The following is a 14,376-nucleotide window of genomic DNA, read 5'->3' on the forward strand; positions in this document are numbered from 1 at the left end:
GGCTCGGGAAATATGGGCGTAATATGGGCGTCATGTGGGCGTACACGAACTGTGGTAGGCGTGCATTCGGACAGGACACCGACTGCAAGCGAATCAACACGCATGAAATATGCGGGTCCATAAGCAAGTTTCAGTTTGCGGAGACCACTTGTTCATGGGCTAGGCATTCGGTTCGCCCAATTAGTACGCCCGCACCTGAAGCACTCTCAGCTGACCACAATACAATCCACTCCTCTACTCATTAGTGATTAATTACACTTTTTTCACAGGTTCAATTGGAACCACTAAGACAGTTAAAGGGGCAACAATGAAGTAATACCACGTAAGGGTTAATCTAAAGTGCTAGTAATGTGTTTAAGTATCAATTAGGAATTAATTAATTACATTTAAAAATAATCCATTTATTATCAGGTTGCCTAATTTCATAAGTGTGTCATGTTGCAGATGCATGAGTTCAGAATAGAGTAGTGAGGTTTGCGGAAATACACCAACTCGGTGCGTACGGCCAGCTTCCCCTCCGTTCGGACGCTGTAAAACCATGCAGAATCTTTGTGTTCCCACCGCACACGCACGTTTGGATGTAGTCCGAAGACACTCCCTCTTCTTAGTGAGTCCGTCCGAAGGGATGCGGACGACCTGTGGGCGTGTATTCTTAGAATGTCCGCACGGCATTGGTCATTTCCGAAAGAATTCGTTAGTTATAACCAGATATGTCTTTATACACTTGTCTATATCACACTTCTGTTGTGCCCAGATGTGTGTGTGCACAGAGCCAGTGTTGTGCACAGTCTCAGAACTGAATGTCCATGTACATTTGGGAAGCACAGATTCAGACTGAAAACATTCCCTAAAAACGCTTACGTAGCGCTTGCACTTTTGCAGCCAACCCTGGGTACTTCCTACAAACAGTAAGTTTGCTAATAAATCCTTGTAGCATGCAAAATATCTCCATGTGTGTGCAGTGTGACACATGTACTGATCACTATCACTAGTATCGCTCAACTGCATAAACATCGGCATTGCGTCTATCTCTGAATAGGCCCATAATAACTATACCGAGATTACTGCTTACAGGGTCACTAAGAGACAAATGTTTATTTAAGGAATATTTGGACCCTTTTCCAGGTAGTGGCGGAATATCAGGTACACAGCAGCTGGAAAAATACTTCCTGGCAGATATGAAGATGTCAGTGATTCCTCCCCTTTGCTTGGCGAGACGTATAAAGTATCGCACTTCCTGAGCAGTGGGTATATTTATAGTATAACAGTACATTCAGGAGGTATTTACTTCCTCTCAGTGTTCCTGGCACAGCTTGTATCTAACAACCTTCACAGTGTGTCACATACACAGCATATGTGAAACAAATCACTATGTACCAGTACTTATAGCAATACAAATATTTGTTGGGAAGTAACACAATACAATATGTACAAGTTCTTATGCCGACCAAAATATTACAAAAGTACAAACGTCAATACTGAAGGAGGAAATATTATTTTACAGTGAAAGAATACAAGAAAAACCACGTGGTACTCAGACATAACACTTGGCACATTTCTGGCGATTTGTAAGTGGACTAGTACAAGGCAGTGCATTCAATGAAGCCTAAAATGTAGCACAAAAGACCACTCCTGCAGTAGAAAGGTTAATAGAGGACACAGTGAAGAGAGCCATTGCCTCAGTGATGTCACTAGTTTCCAGTGCACTGATAGGCTGCAGTCATTAAAACGGTTTTAGCCAATAACGTTGTCTGTTACCACTACATATTGTGGTTATAAACATGTATGCTATATATACATTTACCTGAGCGTCTCCCATATGTGCTCCTATCCTCTCCATCACCAGTGATATAGTGACTGTCACATTGGGGTTAGGAAGGGTAATCTGACTGCGATTAAGGAACCTCACTGCTCCATTTGGCGAGTCGCTTTTAGCTATTGTAATAAGCGACACAAGATTCTGCCCCAGGACTGCTCCTCCACTCGCTCCCACAAGACGGATCTCAAACTGCTCAGCAAATTCACTGCCATGGGGAGATGAAATAAAAAAATAATCAGCAGCGTATCTGAAAATGACTTGCTGACATGACGCTCATATTGGTAATATAAACCATGATCTTTTTAAATATCAAGATTTTCAAATTTTGTTGATTTTCTGCACTGCACCCAGAGACTGATTCACATCAGGGCAGCTGGGGAGGTTGCCGAGGAGCCTCCACACATATAGCGGCATCACCAGCATATGCGGCATGAAGGCATATGTGACCTGGGGACACTACACACTGATGATGCTGGTAGAATTGACACATTGGACCTTATTCTGGTCCAATCTGTTCCTTCGCATTGGGGCCGATGATTTCTTAATTTCTGCTCATGTGCATGCACTGGGTGCGTGCGTCCATGGCGAAACGATTGTTCACCGGGTGCACGCACCCAACCTTACGGCCGATGGTTGCGGAGGTGTGGAGTGGCAGGGGTACTCGCACGTGGGAATGCCCAGCGTTTCATGGGTGTTCCCATGGTATTCGCCTGGTGATGCGGGTGGGCAGCTGACATCACTGGATGTCAGCTGCCTGCCCATTTCCGAGAGAACGTACAGGCATATAAAAGTGCCCTGAGAGTCGTTTTATATATGCGTGTGCGCATCACATCTTTCGATGGTTGGCATGGTGAATTTATATGTGATGGTTGGCATGGTGAATTTATATGTGATGGTTGGCATGTGAATATATATGTAAAACATCCATTTGCATGCCATGCGAACGTACGCGCTGTGCGAATGGTGGTGGTAACACCATTCGCAGGGCAGGTTCTGGTTGACTTGCAAGGATGCGAATTCGCATCCGAATGAATCCACCAGAATAACCCCCATTATAACATCGCCATTATATCATAGTGACAGTTTTATTGGTAGCAGCCGCCACAAACCTTAATCTGGCTCTGGATTTATCAACTAGCATGAAATCACCTTCTGATATTGCCTATTGCTCTACAGTTCTAAACCGCTACCTTCATGCATTAAGATGCCAAATTCATATGTATAAGGATACCCAACGATATCATTAATGAGCTGAACTGATTTTATACTGCACTGGACCCCACTATATTATATCTGCATACTTCTATATTTACAATATAAACCGTTTGTTGCACATATAATACCTTTCTTCATCATCAATAATGGAGACGTTGATAAAACTGTGATTTTGTCCATGCTGGAATGTTAGTGAAGCATTAGAGATTGTGTAGTCAACACCATTGGGCAAAGCAGAAATGCCACGAGTGATAAAATCAGCTGTCACATATCCATATGTTCCACGTGTTCTCAGTACTGGAATCACAACTAGCCCAACATCTTCTTCCACTGGAGAAAGAAAGGTGTACAACATTTCCGGTATGATAGAACGTTAAGTAGCAATCATTGGCTGTTTCATCCTCTCTGAGCCAACACCTAGCTCTTTGATTTAAAGGTCTACAAAACAACATGTACGGATCGTTCTCTGACATGGGTTATGGATCATTAGTTCTATAAGAGAATGGTTGACAAGCATTGGGTCTACACCATTAGGTCGACATGCTGAAAGGTCGGCATGGGTCTAGGTTTACAGATCATTAGGTCGACACAAGCATTAGGTTGACATGGGCAAGGTCGACAGTCAAAAGGTTGACATGGGGTTTTTCAATGGTATTTGACCCGAATGGCGACACAGTCGACATGGACACTGAAACGTAGCACCGCATTCCCTCGCAAGGCTCGCTGCGCTCACCATGCTTCGGGCACTATTTTATTCTCCCACCATGCCCTAGTGGATGGTAGGGCATAAAATACCACCTGTCGGCAAATGTCAGCTCAAAAAATAGTGAAAAACCCCATGTCAACCTTTTGACTGTCGACCTTGACCATGTCGACCTAATGCTTGTGTCGACCTAATGACCTGTCGACCGTATCCCCTGACCTGTACTGTAGCATTTCCAATAATCAATATTATTATTACCTTTTTTGTTAGGTCACACATAGTATAATCAGCACCGAGCAAGTGGGGGACAAAAAGTACAGCAAATAGTATAAACACAATGCACACGATTAAGCATAATAATGAACAGTAATAAATAAATGACTACTTTCTTTTACCGAACTTTTAAAAGTAATGAAACGTTTTCTATTTATAAAATAAATGCATGTGTAAAAGCACTGGCCTTTTTCAGAGCAACAGAGAAAACAATATTATTACCTTGGAGAACTATAAATTGCGCATCAAACTCTATGACCCCTTCTGCATTATCGTTTATAAGAATAATGATGCGGATAATGGAATTGTTTCCTATTATAGGTGGTTGATCTATCTGCAGTCCATTTTCTCTGACAGTAAGGTCATAGCTCCTGTGCAAAATGAATTAAAACATATAAACATATTCGTAAGAGGAGTAAATACAACACAATGGGTAGAGCAATTTAAAAATTCACAGTATGCATTAAATATATGTACTGATTTCGTATAAGCAAGGAGAAACTATTATGTTCATTATTGTTAGTGTTTCAATATAATCAGATCCTTGACAATAGTGTCTCAGGTCTTTTGGGGGGAGCCTAAGGAAAGCATGCTGGGAAATACTGGGTACAGGAGTACTTAAAGCCGACATGTGATGATAATGCTTTTCTGTAGCCTATTCCCTTGACAACTGCAATGTGTGTTGACAATAAACTTTCTATCGGCAGATATGGACTGTATGACATCATTGCACCAAAATATTATCACTAATTAAACTAACTTAATTAGAAATAATCACACAGACAACTGAAATGCCTTTTAAAATTGGTCAACCGGAATTTATTATAATCTTTAAACTAAGTACGGTGGCAATAAGAAAGAATGGCCCGACCCACAGTGACATTACGACTTAACGCCGACACTCATGTCCACGACATGATATTACTCAATTTATTGGCAAAGCCAACAAATGCCGGGTCTCCGACCCTCTACCCCAATACACCATAATAGTGCCGGCCAGACAGCCAAACCTCAATTACCCCCGGTAGGAAAGCCAGTGTATACAATGTATGGGGCAAAGAGCGCACCCTAAAAACAGCAGCGCAATAGCCACTGCAGCTACAGATGGGGCCGGGCTCTTCTTTGCTGGCGAATCGCCAGAACGTCACCGTGGGCGATCCGCCAGCAGCCCGGCTCGCCATTTGACTGAGATGAGACGCGCGTGCGTCTCACACGCGTCTCAGTTTCCGTCGGCGGGGCGACGGGAACCCTGTCCGTCTCCGCTTCAGGGAGACGGACAGGGTTAGGGGGGGGTGTGGGGAGGCGGCGGGGACCCCGGGTGACTGCCCACAAACCAGCAGTGACCAAGGGGAAGCGATGGAAGCGACGTCGGAAGGGGACGCGCGCGCATCTCGTGCGCGCGCGTCCCCTTCTCACTGTACAGATGGCGGCTGGCGTTGCCATCACCATCCCCTGCAATGATGAGACCTGCCCCATCTGTACCATTCTTTCCCGCCACAAGTAAAGGTTGACAAATCCCAACCGGCAAAGAAAAGAAAAAAAAACGGGTGGGGACAAAAAGGTTACATGGGGAGGGAGGGCAGGGAAAATATGAACTCGATTTTCAGAACATCATATACAGTATTACTATCAGGGTGCAGGAATACAGAATTTGCCTGTTATACAATAGACTACTGTCACTAAGAAAAGCAATCAAATTCCAGTTATAGTACCAGAGGGGATTTGTGTCCTACCACACTTACCGATGTGTAGATGTGTCCACATACATCTTTGTTCCTGTTGCACCCAGCAGCCCCTCTTGGCCTGCATGGTTCTGAAATTTAACTAGGAAGCATCATGACACTGTACTGATTGATTCGATATGCAACACCTGTATATTTGTGTGCGAGTTTCTGAATGTGTATACGCACTGGTACAATGCAGCAGCAGCATTTTTTTCCATGCCAAGTTCCACGGTAATTAATATACTCAGTCGCACAAATACATAAGTGTCATACCAATCTTCTAGCGCATCATGGTTACATCCCATTGCAAATAGGATGCTAGCAAGATTGGACAGGACCTGTCAGCTCCCTAACACCAAGCATCTCCCACCCCATGGTGTATTGAGGCTAGATGTACTGATTTTATATATTTATGATATACATCTTTATAGAGGGCTTCTATCGCTGAATGCACTAATGAGCCCTAAATATCACATTCTGACACATTTAGCTCATTTTTAATAGGTTCTCTCTTAAGGAGAAAATTTACTAAGATGGGAATAAGACTTCACATGTGATGGGCAACCAATCAGATCCTGTCTACTATTTTCTAGAGGGTGCTAAATAAATAAGTCGATTCTGATTGGTTGCCCATAGCAACATCACATGTGAAGTCTTATTGCCATCTTAGTAAATTTCCCCCTAACACACCATGACTAACAACATATATATATATCTATCTCTATCAGCATTGCTGAATATTTTTGACTTTGAAACCTTTTAATTCCTGTACAAACATACAGAAACTGGCTGAGTCACCTGAATGTAAATCATAAACACGACCCCTTTAGGCAATGGTTGGATATCATTAGTGTGGGAGAAGGAGTCACAGAAATGAGTCACAGGAAGTCCATGCGGAGTGATTAGTGATGTTACACCATCTTCTCCCATTTGCACAAACAGTATTACACTCAGTATTGCACTAGCTGGAAGGTTTGTCTTACCTTCCTAAAAGCTTCACCTCCGTAATCATCACAAAAAAATCTTCTGGACCTTCTGGTAGGATGTCGTTTTTTATCTCTATAGAAACACTTTTCATTGTGTCATTTGGTCTGAATACAACTTGTCCTGAGATGTTGGTGTAATCCAGGTCACTCAGTGCAGATCCAGGCATGGTTTGATATCTTAGCTCAACCTCACCGAATGCACCAGCAGATCGGGTGATGGTAATATTCACCTGTTAACCATAACATTAATGACATGAGAAATACTGTAAGGATAAATAAATCATCTCCACGCACAAACTAGAAGCTACAGAATTATATATAATGCGTCACATGGTCTAAGTAAGTCCCCGTTCTGTAATGTACCACATACAACATCACACAAAAACAATAGAAACACAATAAGTAAAACAATCATATATATACTGTATATATATCCAGCTGTGTTTCCTCACAGAAGAAACCAGGAGGCACTCCGTGGGCTTCGATAGTGCAAACTTGCTATTGTTTTTTTGTGTCATAATATCGACATTTCAAGGTCACTGGGACCTTTTCAATAGGATAACGAATGGTCATTATCCTGATGAAAAGGTCTCAGTGACCTTGCTATGTCAATATGACACAAAAAAACAATAGCATGCTTGCACTTTTGAAAACTCGTGGAGAGCCACCATTCTATATATCTATATATATATATATATATATATATATGTATATATATATATATATATATATATATACGATATTGCACTATTGGGCGCCCCCCTGTCCCTCTATCTTTTCCAGATCTATCTGTGTGCCTAGGGATAGCGCACAAAAACAGTGGGGAGTAGCGGTCCTAAGAAGTTGGACAAGTGCCAATCTTTCTTTAGAAAGAACTTAGTTGGACTAATGCCAATTTAACCCCTACAAAGGGACTGAACTTTGCAGGTGTCAGCGCACCTATACCAAAAGGAACGATTTGTGCATATATATCTATATTGCTGGCACAGGCCATATAAAATAACAACCTGACTACTGTATGTGTGTATTAAAGATGCTAAAATATTTTCTATTAATTTGCTTACCTACGAAGCAATGACTTAATATTTCTGCCTGCTGAATAACTTCAAATTGGGCACAGGGCACAGCTACAGTTTGGATGTCATGTCCAATACTTATCCTGGTATCTGCCAATGGTAATGTTCTAGTGCCAAGTGTCAGGAAACAATGGTGACCTTAGAGCACTTAACACATATGCTGGTGGGGAAAGGGAGTTATCTAAATGTGGGGAATTACTCTTGGGCTTATCAAGTGTTAATTAGATATAAAAAGCACAGACAAACACCTTCCTAAGATAAATAAACCAAATACGACAGGAAATAAACACTGTATATTAATAAATGCAATGGCCATTTACCCATTTCACTTCCTCTGACACTTGCAGCAACGTTCTAGAAAACTGAAATTGTCCATATGGAAAATCACTGGAAGCCATGGTGATATTGGCAATCCTAGCCGATTCATTTATTATTCCTCCTTCACTGATTCTACTGAGATGAAATTGATATGAGCTTTTCTCCTCCGGAACACTGTCATCAAGAGCCTAAATGACACAAAGATGATATGAAAACGGTGTCACACATAACCTAGAATTAAGTGGTGATTGCATGTCCTTCGTTGATAAATATTTATTAAGGTGTATAAAGTCACAGAACGTTATTTATATACAACCATCATTGCCTGCCTGTCTGCATGAAGGTAAAACATCCTCTAGCCTATTAGATCATCAGCACATTGGCAGCACCAGGAGAGGAGGGATTATCTTCTGCCCACATGTGATTGTAATAGCAAGCACTGGGCTCATAATGTGAGGCCGGTAATGGCATGACAGAATTAGGGCACAGGGCTAAATAAGCTAGGACAATATTAAACCACAAGGATGTTAGTGTGGGAAGGAACCCTTTAAGATGATAGCGGTTTCGACAGAAGATTACATTACTCTTTTATCTTCATAAAAAGCAAAAAGAAACACTATGGTTTCAATTGTTATTCTTGTTTATTGATGATTGTATATACAAAACTAACATTTACAAGAATTAGTCAATTTATTGTATAACTGACAAATTAACCCCTCATGTGTCCAAAACTATACATCTATTGTTGAGTGAAGCTCATACTCATACAAAATCTTCATTGTATAATCCTCAAATTCATAAATATAATTGTTACAAAATGTAAAGGAAAAGAAAATTGAAAATATTTGCAATACTGTTTAACGATATGTCTGATTTTTGCATTTCACTTTTTGCAATAAAAACTACTTTGCAAAAAAAAAAAAGATGATAGTGGTTTCCCTTTTATGGGCGGTATCCAATTAGCTCCAATAAAACATTGGAAGCTAAAAATATTTTTTCCCTATTTTACCTGATCCAATTAGGCTCACTCAAAAAAAAAACACATGTTCTCCCAAAACCTGTGTGTTTTCGGCAGCTTAATTATCGCTGGAACAGGGCTGCTTTTGGGGATTTTGCTTCGAAGTGGGCAAAATAAAATCCCCATTTTACTGTGGCCAGCGCCGAATTAGCAGGGTTAATTGGATAACTTCCAGTTCGCATCGATCAGCGATCGCAAGTAATTGGATACTGACCTATATGTAATTTGGTGATGAGATTATGGATTAACAGCCCATCACAGGTAGGAGTCAGTTGTGTAACTCATAACTTCTCTTCCCTGCTGGAACCTTGTAACCCCCCCACCCCCACCCAGGGCCGGCGCCACCACTAGGACGCCACTGCAGGGCGGCAGTTAAGAACAGGTCCTTGTGGATGGAGGTGAGCGGCAAGTCTCCCCCCCATCCCCCCCCCAAGAGTAACTTGGCGGCCACCGCCGCCGCATCACCCCACGTGGAGTTACTCAACGGCCTTCCCTGCATCACCCGGCACCCCCCTGCTCATGGTGGAGGGAGTGAGTGTTGGAGCGCCCCCCCCCCCCCCCAGTGGTGCGATGGAGCGACCCCCCCCCACGGTTTAGCGGGTGAGCGCCGGAGTGACCCCCCCGCTACCTGCCCCCACCACCACCCCCACCCTTCCCCTTTGTGGATAAGGTCTCTGTTTCTCATTGTGGTGGAAGTAAGAATAGCTAAGTTATCGGTTAGTACTTCAATGGGTGAAATGGGTGCTCTCTCCCAGCCATTGTCTTGTCTTGGAGAGTTGTACACCACTGTTTAAGCTTGGAATGTATGACTGCATTGTTTTATGTTGTCCATTCTTATTGTCGGCCACCATAATAGCATTAATCATTTGTGAGAAACTTAAATGTGAAATAAAATCTGACCAAATTTTCAGCTAACTCCTGTTGTCATGTGTCTTATTTCAGTAATTAAGTTGTATATCGTCAAGGGGTATAAGGGGTATAAATGCATTAATATTATCAAACAGCAATTAGCATCTACTTCTTTAGTGCAAGTTATGAGGTGGAGATGTGTTTAAGGAAAAACGAAAAGGTGTATTGCAATGAGATTTTTTAGCCCCTCTGCACACTTTGCCCTTTTATTTTATAGAATCTCCCAAAAGTGTAGTGTATGTGGCCTCCCTGATGTGATCTGGGCACACCATCTTCTGCAAAATCAAAGCGTGAAATGTTATAGGATAAGAGATGCAGAAAGTGAGAGATTTGGTAAGAAATCTCCAGTTTTTTTAAAAAGTGGCAATCATTTACACAAACCAGTTGCCGTGTAAATGATTGCCACTTTAAAAAAACTGTAGATTTCTTACCAAATCTCTCACTTGCTGATTCTCTCATCCTATTACATTTAAATAAGTTCTATTGAAGATGGTATGTTGCCCATAGCATCCAATTAGATTCTACTTCTTATATATTTAGCACCTTCTAGAAGATAATAGAATCTGATTGGTTGCCTATAGCAACATCCCATCTTCAATAGAACTCCCGTCTTAGTAAATTTACCCCCATGGAGTGTGCTTCATAAATCAAGCCCACAGTGAACAAAATGAGGATACAGGTATGGCTTTAACATCCATTAAGCAACATAAACTCCAGTCAAGGACCAAATCGGCACTGGAAGGCCTAGATTACCCTAAACTATTTTTAATAGATTTTTTACCTATTTTTACCAACTGAGAAGGGGTCTTTATCCTACACTGTAATTAAAATCTGTATTTAACAAGCTATACAAAAGCTTGAATCAAATCGGATAGCCCATGTGTCTTAGCGCCATAGTAGGATGTGCAAGTGCCCTGGTTCTGCACTCCCTTACCCTGTCGCACCAGGGTGTGCTATGGCGGTCCGACAGGGGGGGGGGGGAGTGCAAAGAAGCCCCTTGCGGACTTGGTGGCTGGATTCGCTTGCCATAGGTTCTATTCTCTCTCTATGGGGGTCGTGGACCCCCACAAGGGAGAATAGCCCCTGGTAGTCAGGATCCCCCTATTGGGCAGTCATCCGGCACCCGTTGCACCTGGTATCGACAATTAACAAGCAATGGGAGCAGGAAGATAGGTGCATGCCATGGTCAAAGACACCCCCAAGCTAGAAGAGAGTACTGTGGGAGCAGTGAGCATGACTTCCCATCAGCCTTGTGCTGTTGGTAGTAGCACACGTCATACAGCCCTTGGTGTGGCTCTGATGTGTGCAGATATACTCGCTCACCAAATGCATTGATTTTTTTGGAGTGAAAATAAAATTTGTCAAACATTAATTGCAGACACGGAATTTTTACAGTAAACATCCTACCTGTATATGAACAACAGCGGCAGACTGTCTGTCTTTTAACGTCACCATTCCCGACACCTCAACAAACTCACTCAGATATGCCGGAGTAATGTTCCAATACACGGTTACCTCTCCAAAAATCCCTGGGCCACGAACCAGACTAAGGATAAGAAATGAAACGTCGCAAATAGGTGTTTTATGAAAAATACCATGTGAAAACAAAATATGAAAACGAATTTGACACTTTAAATTCTAACAATTTAAATTCTGTATGACAAATAAGGGTTGATGCTGAGGGATCTCTGCGTCACAGCTTTGCGTATGTCCATCCTGTTCCAGTCATGAGTGATTTGGGTGCCTATCTAAAGCTCCGTGAGTCCTGCCTACAAGGAAGGGAAGCCTGTTTTCTGGCTAATCTCTAGCACACAGCATGGTCAGGTGCAGGTGCCAACACTAAAGGTGTAATATCAATGGCGGCACAGGTTTCCGCTGACTTGGGACGATCCCCACGGAAATTAGGCATTGATGTGGGTGCCGGGGGCAGGCAGCTGACGTCAGCTCTTCCCATACAGGGAGCAGGCAAAAAGACACCAGAGTGTCTTAGTGTTGCGTGAACCTTCCAAATCATTTGATGGTCGGTGACCATTGAGCGATTTGTCCCCCGCACCCAAGGCTGCGAATGGATGTTTATGTAAAACATCCAATCGCAACTGTGCAGGGGAATTCACAGAGCGAGAGGGGGCTGGCGGCTGTACGAGCTGTGGGCGGCGTTTTATCCATAAGCAAAGCTGCGAATTTCGCAGTGTTGTGTGTGGACCAGAATAAGGCCCAAAGTTACATCACGTTGTGCAGTCTATTACATAACTGTTAGAAATATTTCGTATTGGATGATTTATCTCAGCGTGTAGACACTAAACCTGTGTACAAACTGGGCGATAAATCATTAATGATATGCACCATACCAATATCGCGAACACGAACAGTGTGTGTGTGCTAAGTATCCTCAAAGATGCGCACTCCCGTGCATCGTTACTACCCGTACCTATTGTCTGTACATGCAGCTTAATCTGATAATATCATCAGCAACTACATGAATTAACCGGGGTGGAGTGGGGTGGCGCAGGTGACGTCACTGACCGATATTGGGAATGATATCGTGCACTAGATCGATATAGTGGGAATTGCTTAGTGTGTACCCAGCTTAAAGGACAGAGATTTGCTATGTTCTGTAAACACATTGCACTTACATGTGAGCCTGCACTATTCTTCCCAGACGATCAAAGCTTCTGCATTGTGCTGCGTGCCATTTACTCTCCATGCAGTACTAATAACTGGCTCAGTATTAGTTTAATAGCTCAACCAGACATCTGTAGAAAATAGCCTCTACCGACAGATATGTAATTATATGTTTACAGAACATCTTGCATTGAAGTACCAGGAATAGAACTTATTTGGATAATATATTTTATGGATGTGAACTTTGTTTCTTCACATTTTTCCCTACTTACATCAATGGAAATGTTGTGAGATCAGAACATCTGGCCTCAGAATGGACTGCAATGCATTACTGGAATAAACCAGTTTTACGATCAGTTTACAAAGTGGCTGCATAACGCTGAGGAACCTGTTGTATAGCATGTGATCTGTATGTCCTGTGTGTACATTCACAGCATACCTGACATGAGCACTTCCATTATAGCTTCCTGATGGTTCACCAATCAGAACATGAAGTGAGGAAGGAGCTATACCAACCACACCGGAAGCCCCAACATCTCCAGTGATCACCACGGTGGCTCTACCTGAAAAGCATTAACAATAGTCAGTGACTGTTTCACAAGTGACAAACATAGACATCCAAAAGCAACAGGAAGCAGATTTTTTAAAAGATGTGTAAAGGCATACCCTCTAACTGTACCGATTTAGCCGGTACAGTACCGTTTTTAAATGGTCTATACCGGCTAAATCAAAGTATTCCGAATGTACAGGTTTTCTGGTAGCTTCCCCTCAGCTGTTACAGCTGAGGCAGCATGGAGGAAAACAACCAAGAGGTGGCGACACCAGGAGAAGATGTGCAGTGCAGAGCTAGGCTTTTAAACTGACAGCACTACAGCCAATGGTAGCCGCCTGGATGCACCACAACCAATCACAGCGCAGGCACTGCGGCCAATCACAGCGCAGGGGGCCGGAAGGTAATTTGAATTGTGACATGCATCAGTGGAAGTGCCCGAGCTGCGGTACCGGCAACAGAACTGGGAAGCATTGTCATCATAGGTAACCGGAATGGTCCATATAGCCATGTGGGGGTGTAGTAGTTGGTGCAGTGTGCACAGAACACATTCTGAAAGGGGACGTGTTACACCCCTTTTGCCTGTGGCCATGTCCCCTTTGTTTGTGGTCATGCCCCCTTCCTGAATGTGTGCCGGTTTCTGCCCTTCAAATGTTGGAGGGTATGTAAGGGTAAAATTATTCATAGTAACACATTCATGTTAATTATGTTTGAATTTGTCCATGTCCCTCCCTTACAGTGCAATGTGGTTCTTCTAACAAGATGTAAAATCGTACCTTAAAAGTGAGTATACTATAACTAAACCCACTGTTGTATTTAAAAAATAAATTTCCTATTCAGAGTGGCATATAGGTGGGAAGCATACGGTTTACCATCTACAGGTGAGATCACGGAAGAGTCCACCGACACCAGCTGTACACTGTACTTTTCTTCTCCCTCAAGCAGACCATCTTGAATTGCTTTCAATATAAATGATTTTCTGGTGTCACTCTGAAAGTTACAATAATAACCAAAATTTAGGAATGTCCATAGAAGCATGTATTGTTACAGTACAGGAACCCCCCCAATATACAGTATACAGAAACTATGTTGACATTCAATACGTCTGTATGTTGACATAAAGTCAACACTAGAATGTCTAATACTGTATTATGATGTTGGGA

General features: G+C 42.5%; 1 protein-coding gene across 4 annotated transcripts in view; it reads right to left on the reverse strand.

Moving 5' to 3' along the window:
- ADGRV1 (adhesion G protein-coupled receptor V1) overlaps positions 1–14,376 on the reverse strand; it is a 461,586-nt gene that overhangs the window by 219,964 nt on the left and 227,246 nt on the right. For all 4 annotated transcript variants that reach the window (XM_083151800.1, XM_083151798.1, XM_083151797.1 and 1 more), the window contains 8 exons: positions 14,086–14,203; positions 13,103–13,226; positions 11,449–11,587; positions 8,117–8,302; positions 6,718–6,950; positions 4,233–4,381; positions 3,163–3,364; positions 1,805–2,024 (listed from right to left, as the gene is read on the reverse strand). In XM_083151800.1, coding sequence (XP_083007926.1) covers positions 1,805–2,024; positions 3,163–3,364; positions 4,233–4,381; positions 6,718–6,950; positions 8,117–8,302; positions 11,449–11,587; positions 13,103–13,226; positions 14,086–14,203 — 1,371 coding nt within the window. The remainder of the gene's footprint in view (positions 1–1,804; positions 2,025–3,162; positions 3,365–4,232; positions 4,382–6,717; positions 6,951–8,116; positions 8,303–11,448; positions 11,588–13,102; positions 13,227–14,085; positions 14,204–14,376) is intronic.

Source organism: Crinia signifera, chromosome 1, assembly GCF_055691185.1.
Source record: "Crinia signifera chromosome 1, ASM5569118v1, whole genome shotgun sequence".
In the NCBI taxonomy this organism is placed as follows: domain Eukaryota; kingdom Metazoa; phylum Chordata; class Amphibia; order Anura; family Myobatrachidae; genus Crinia; species Crinia signifera.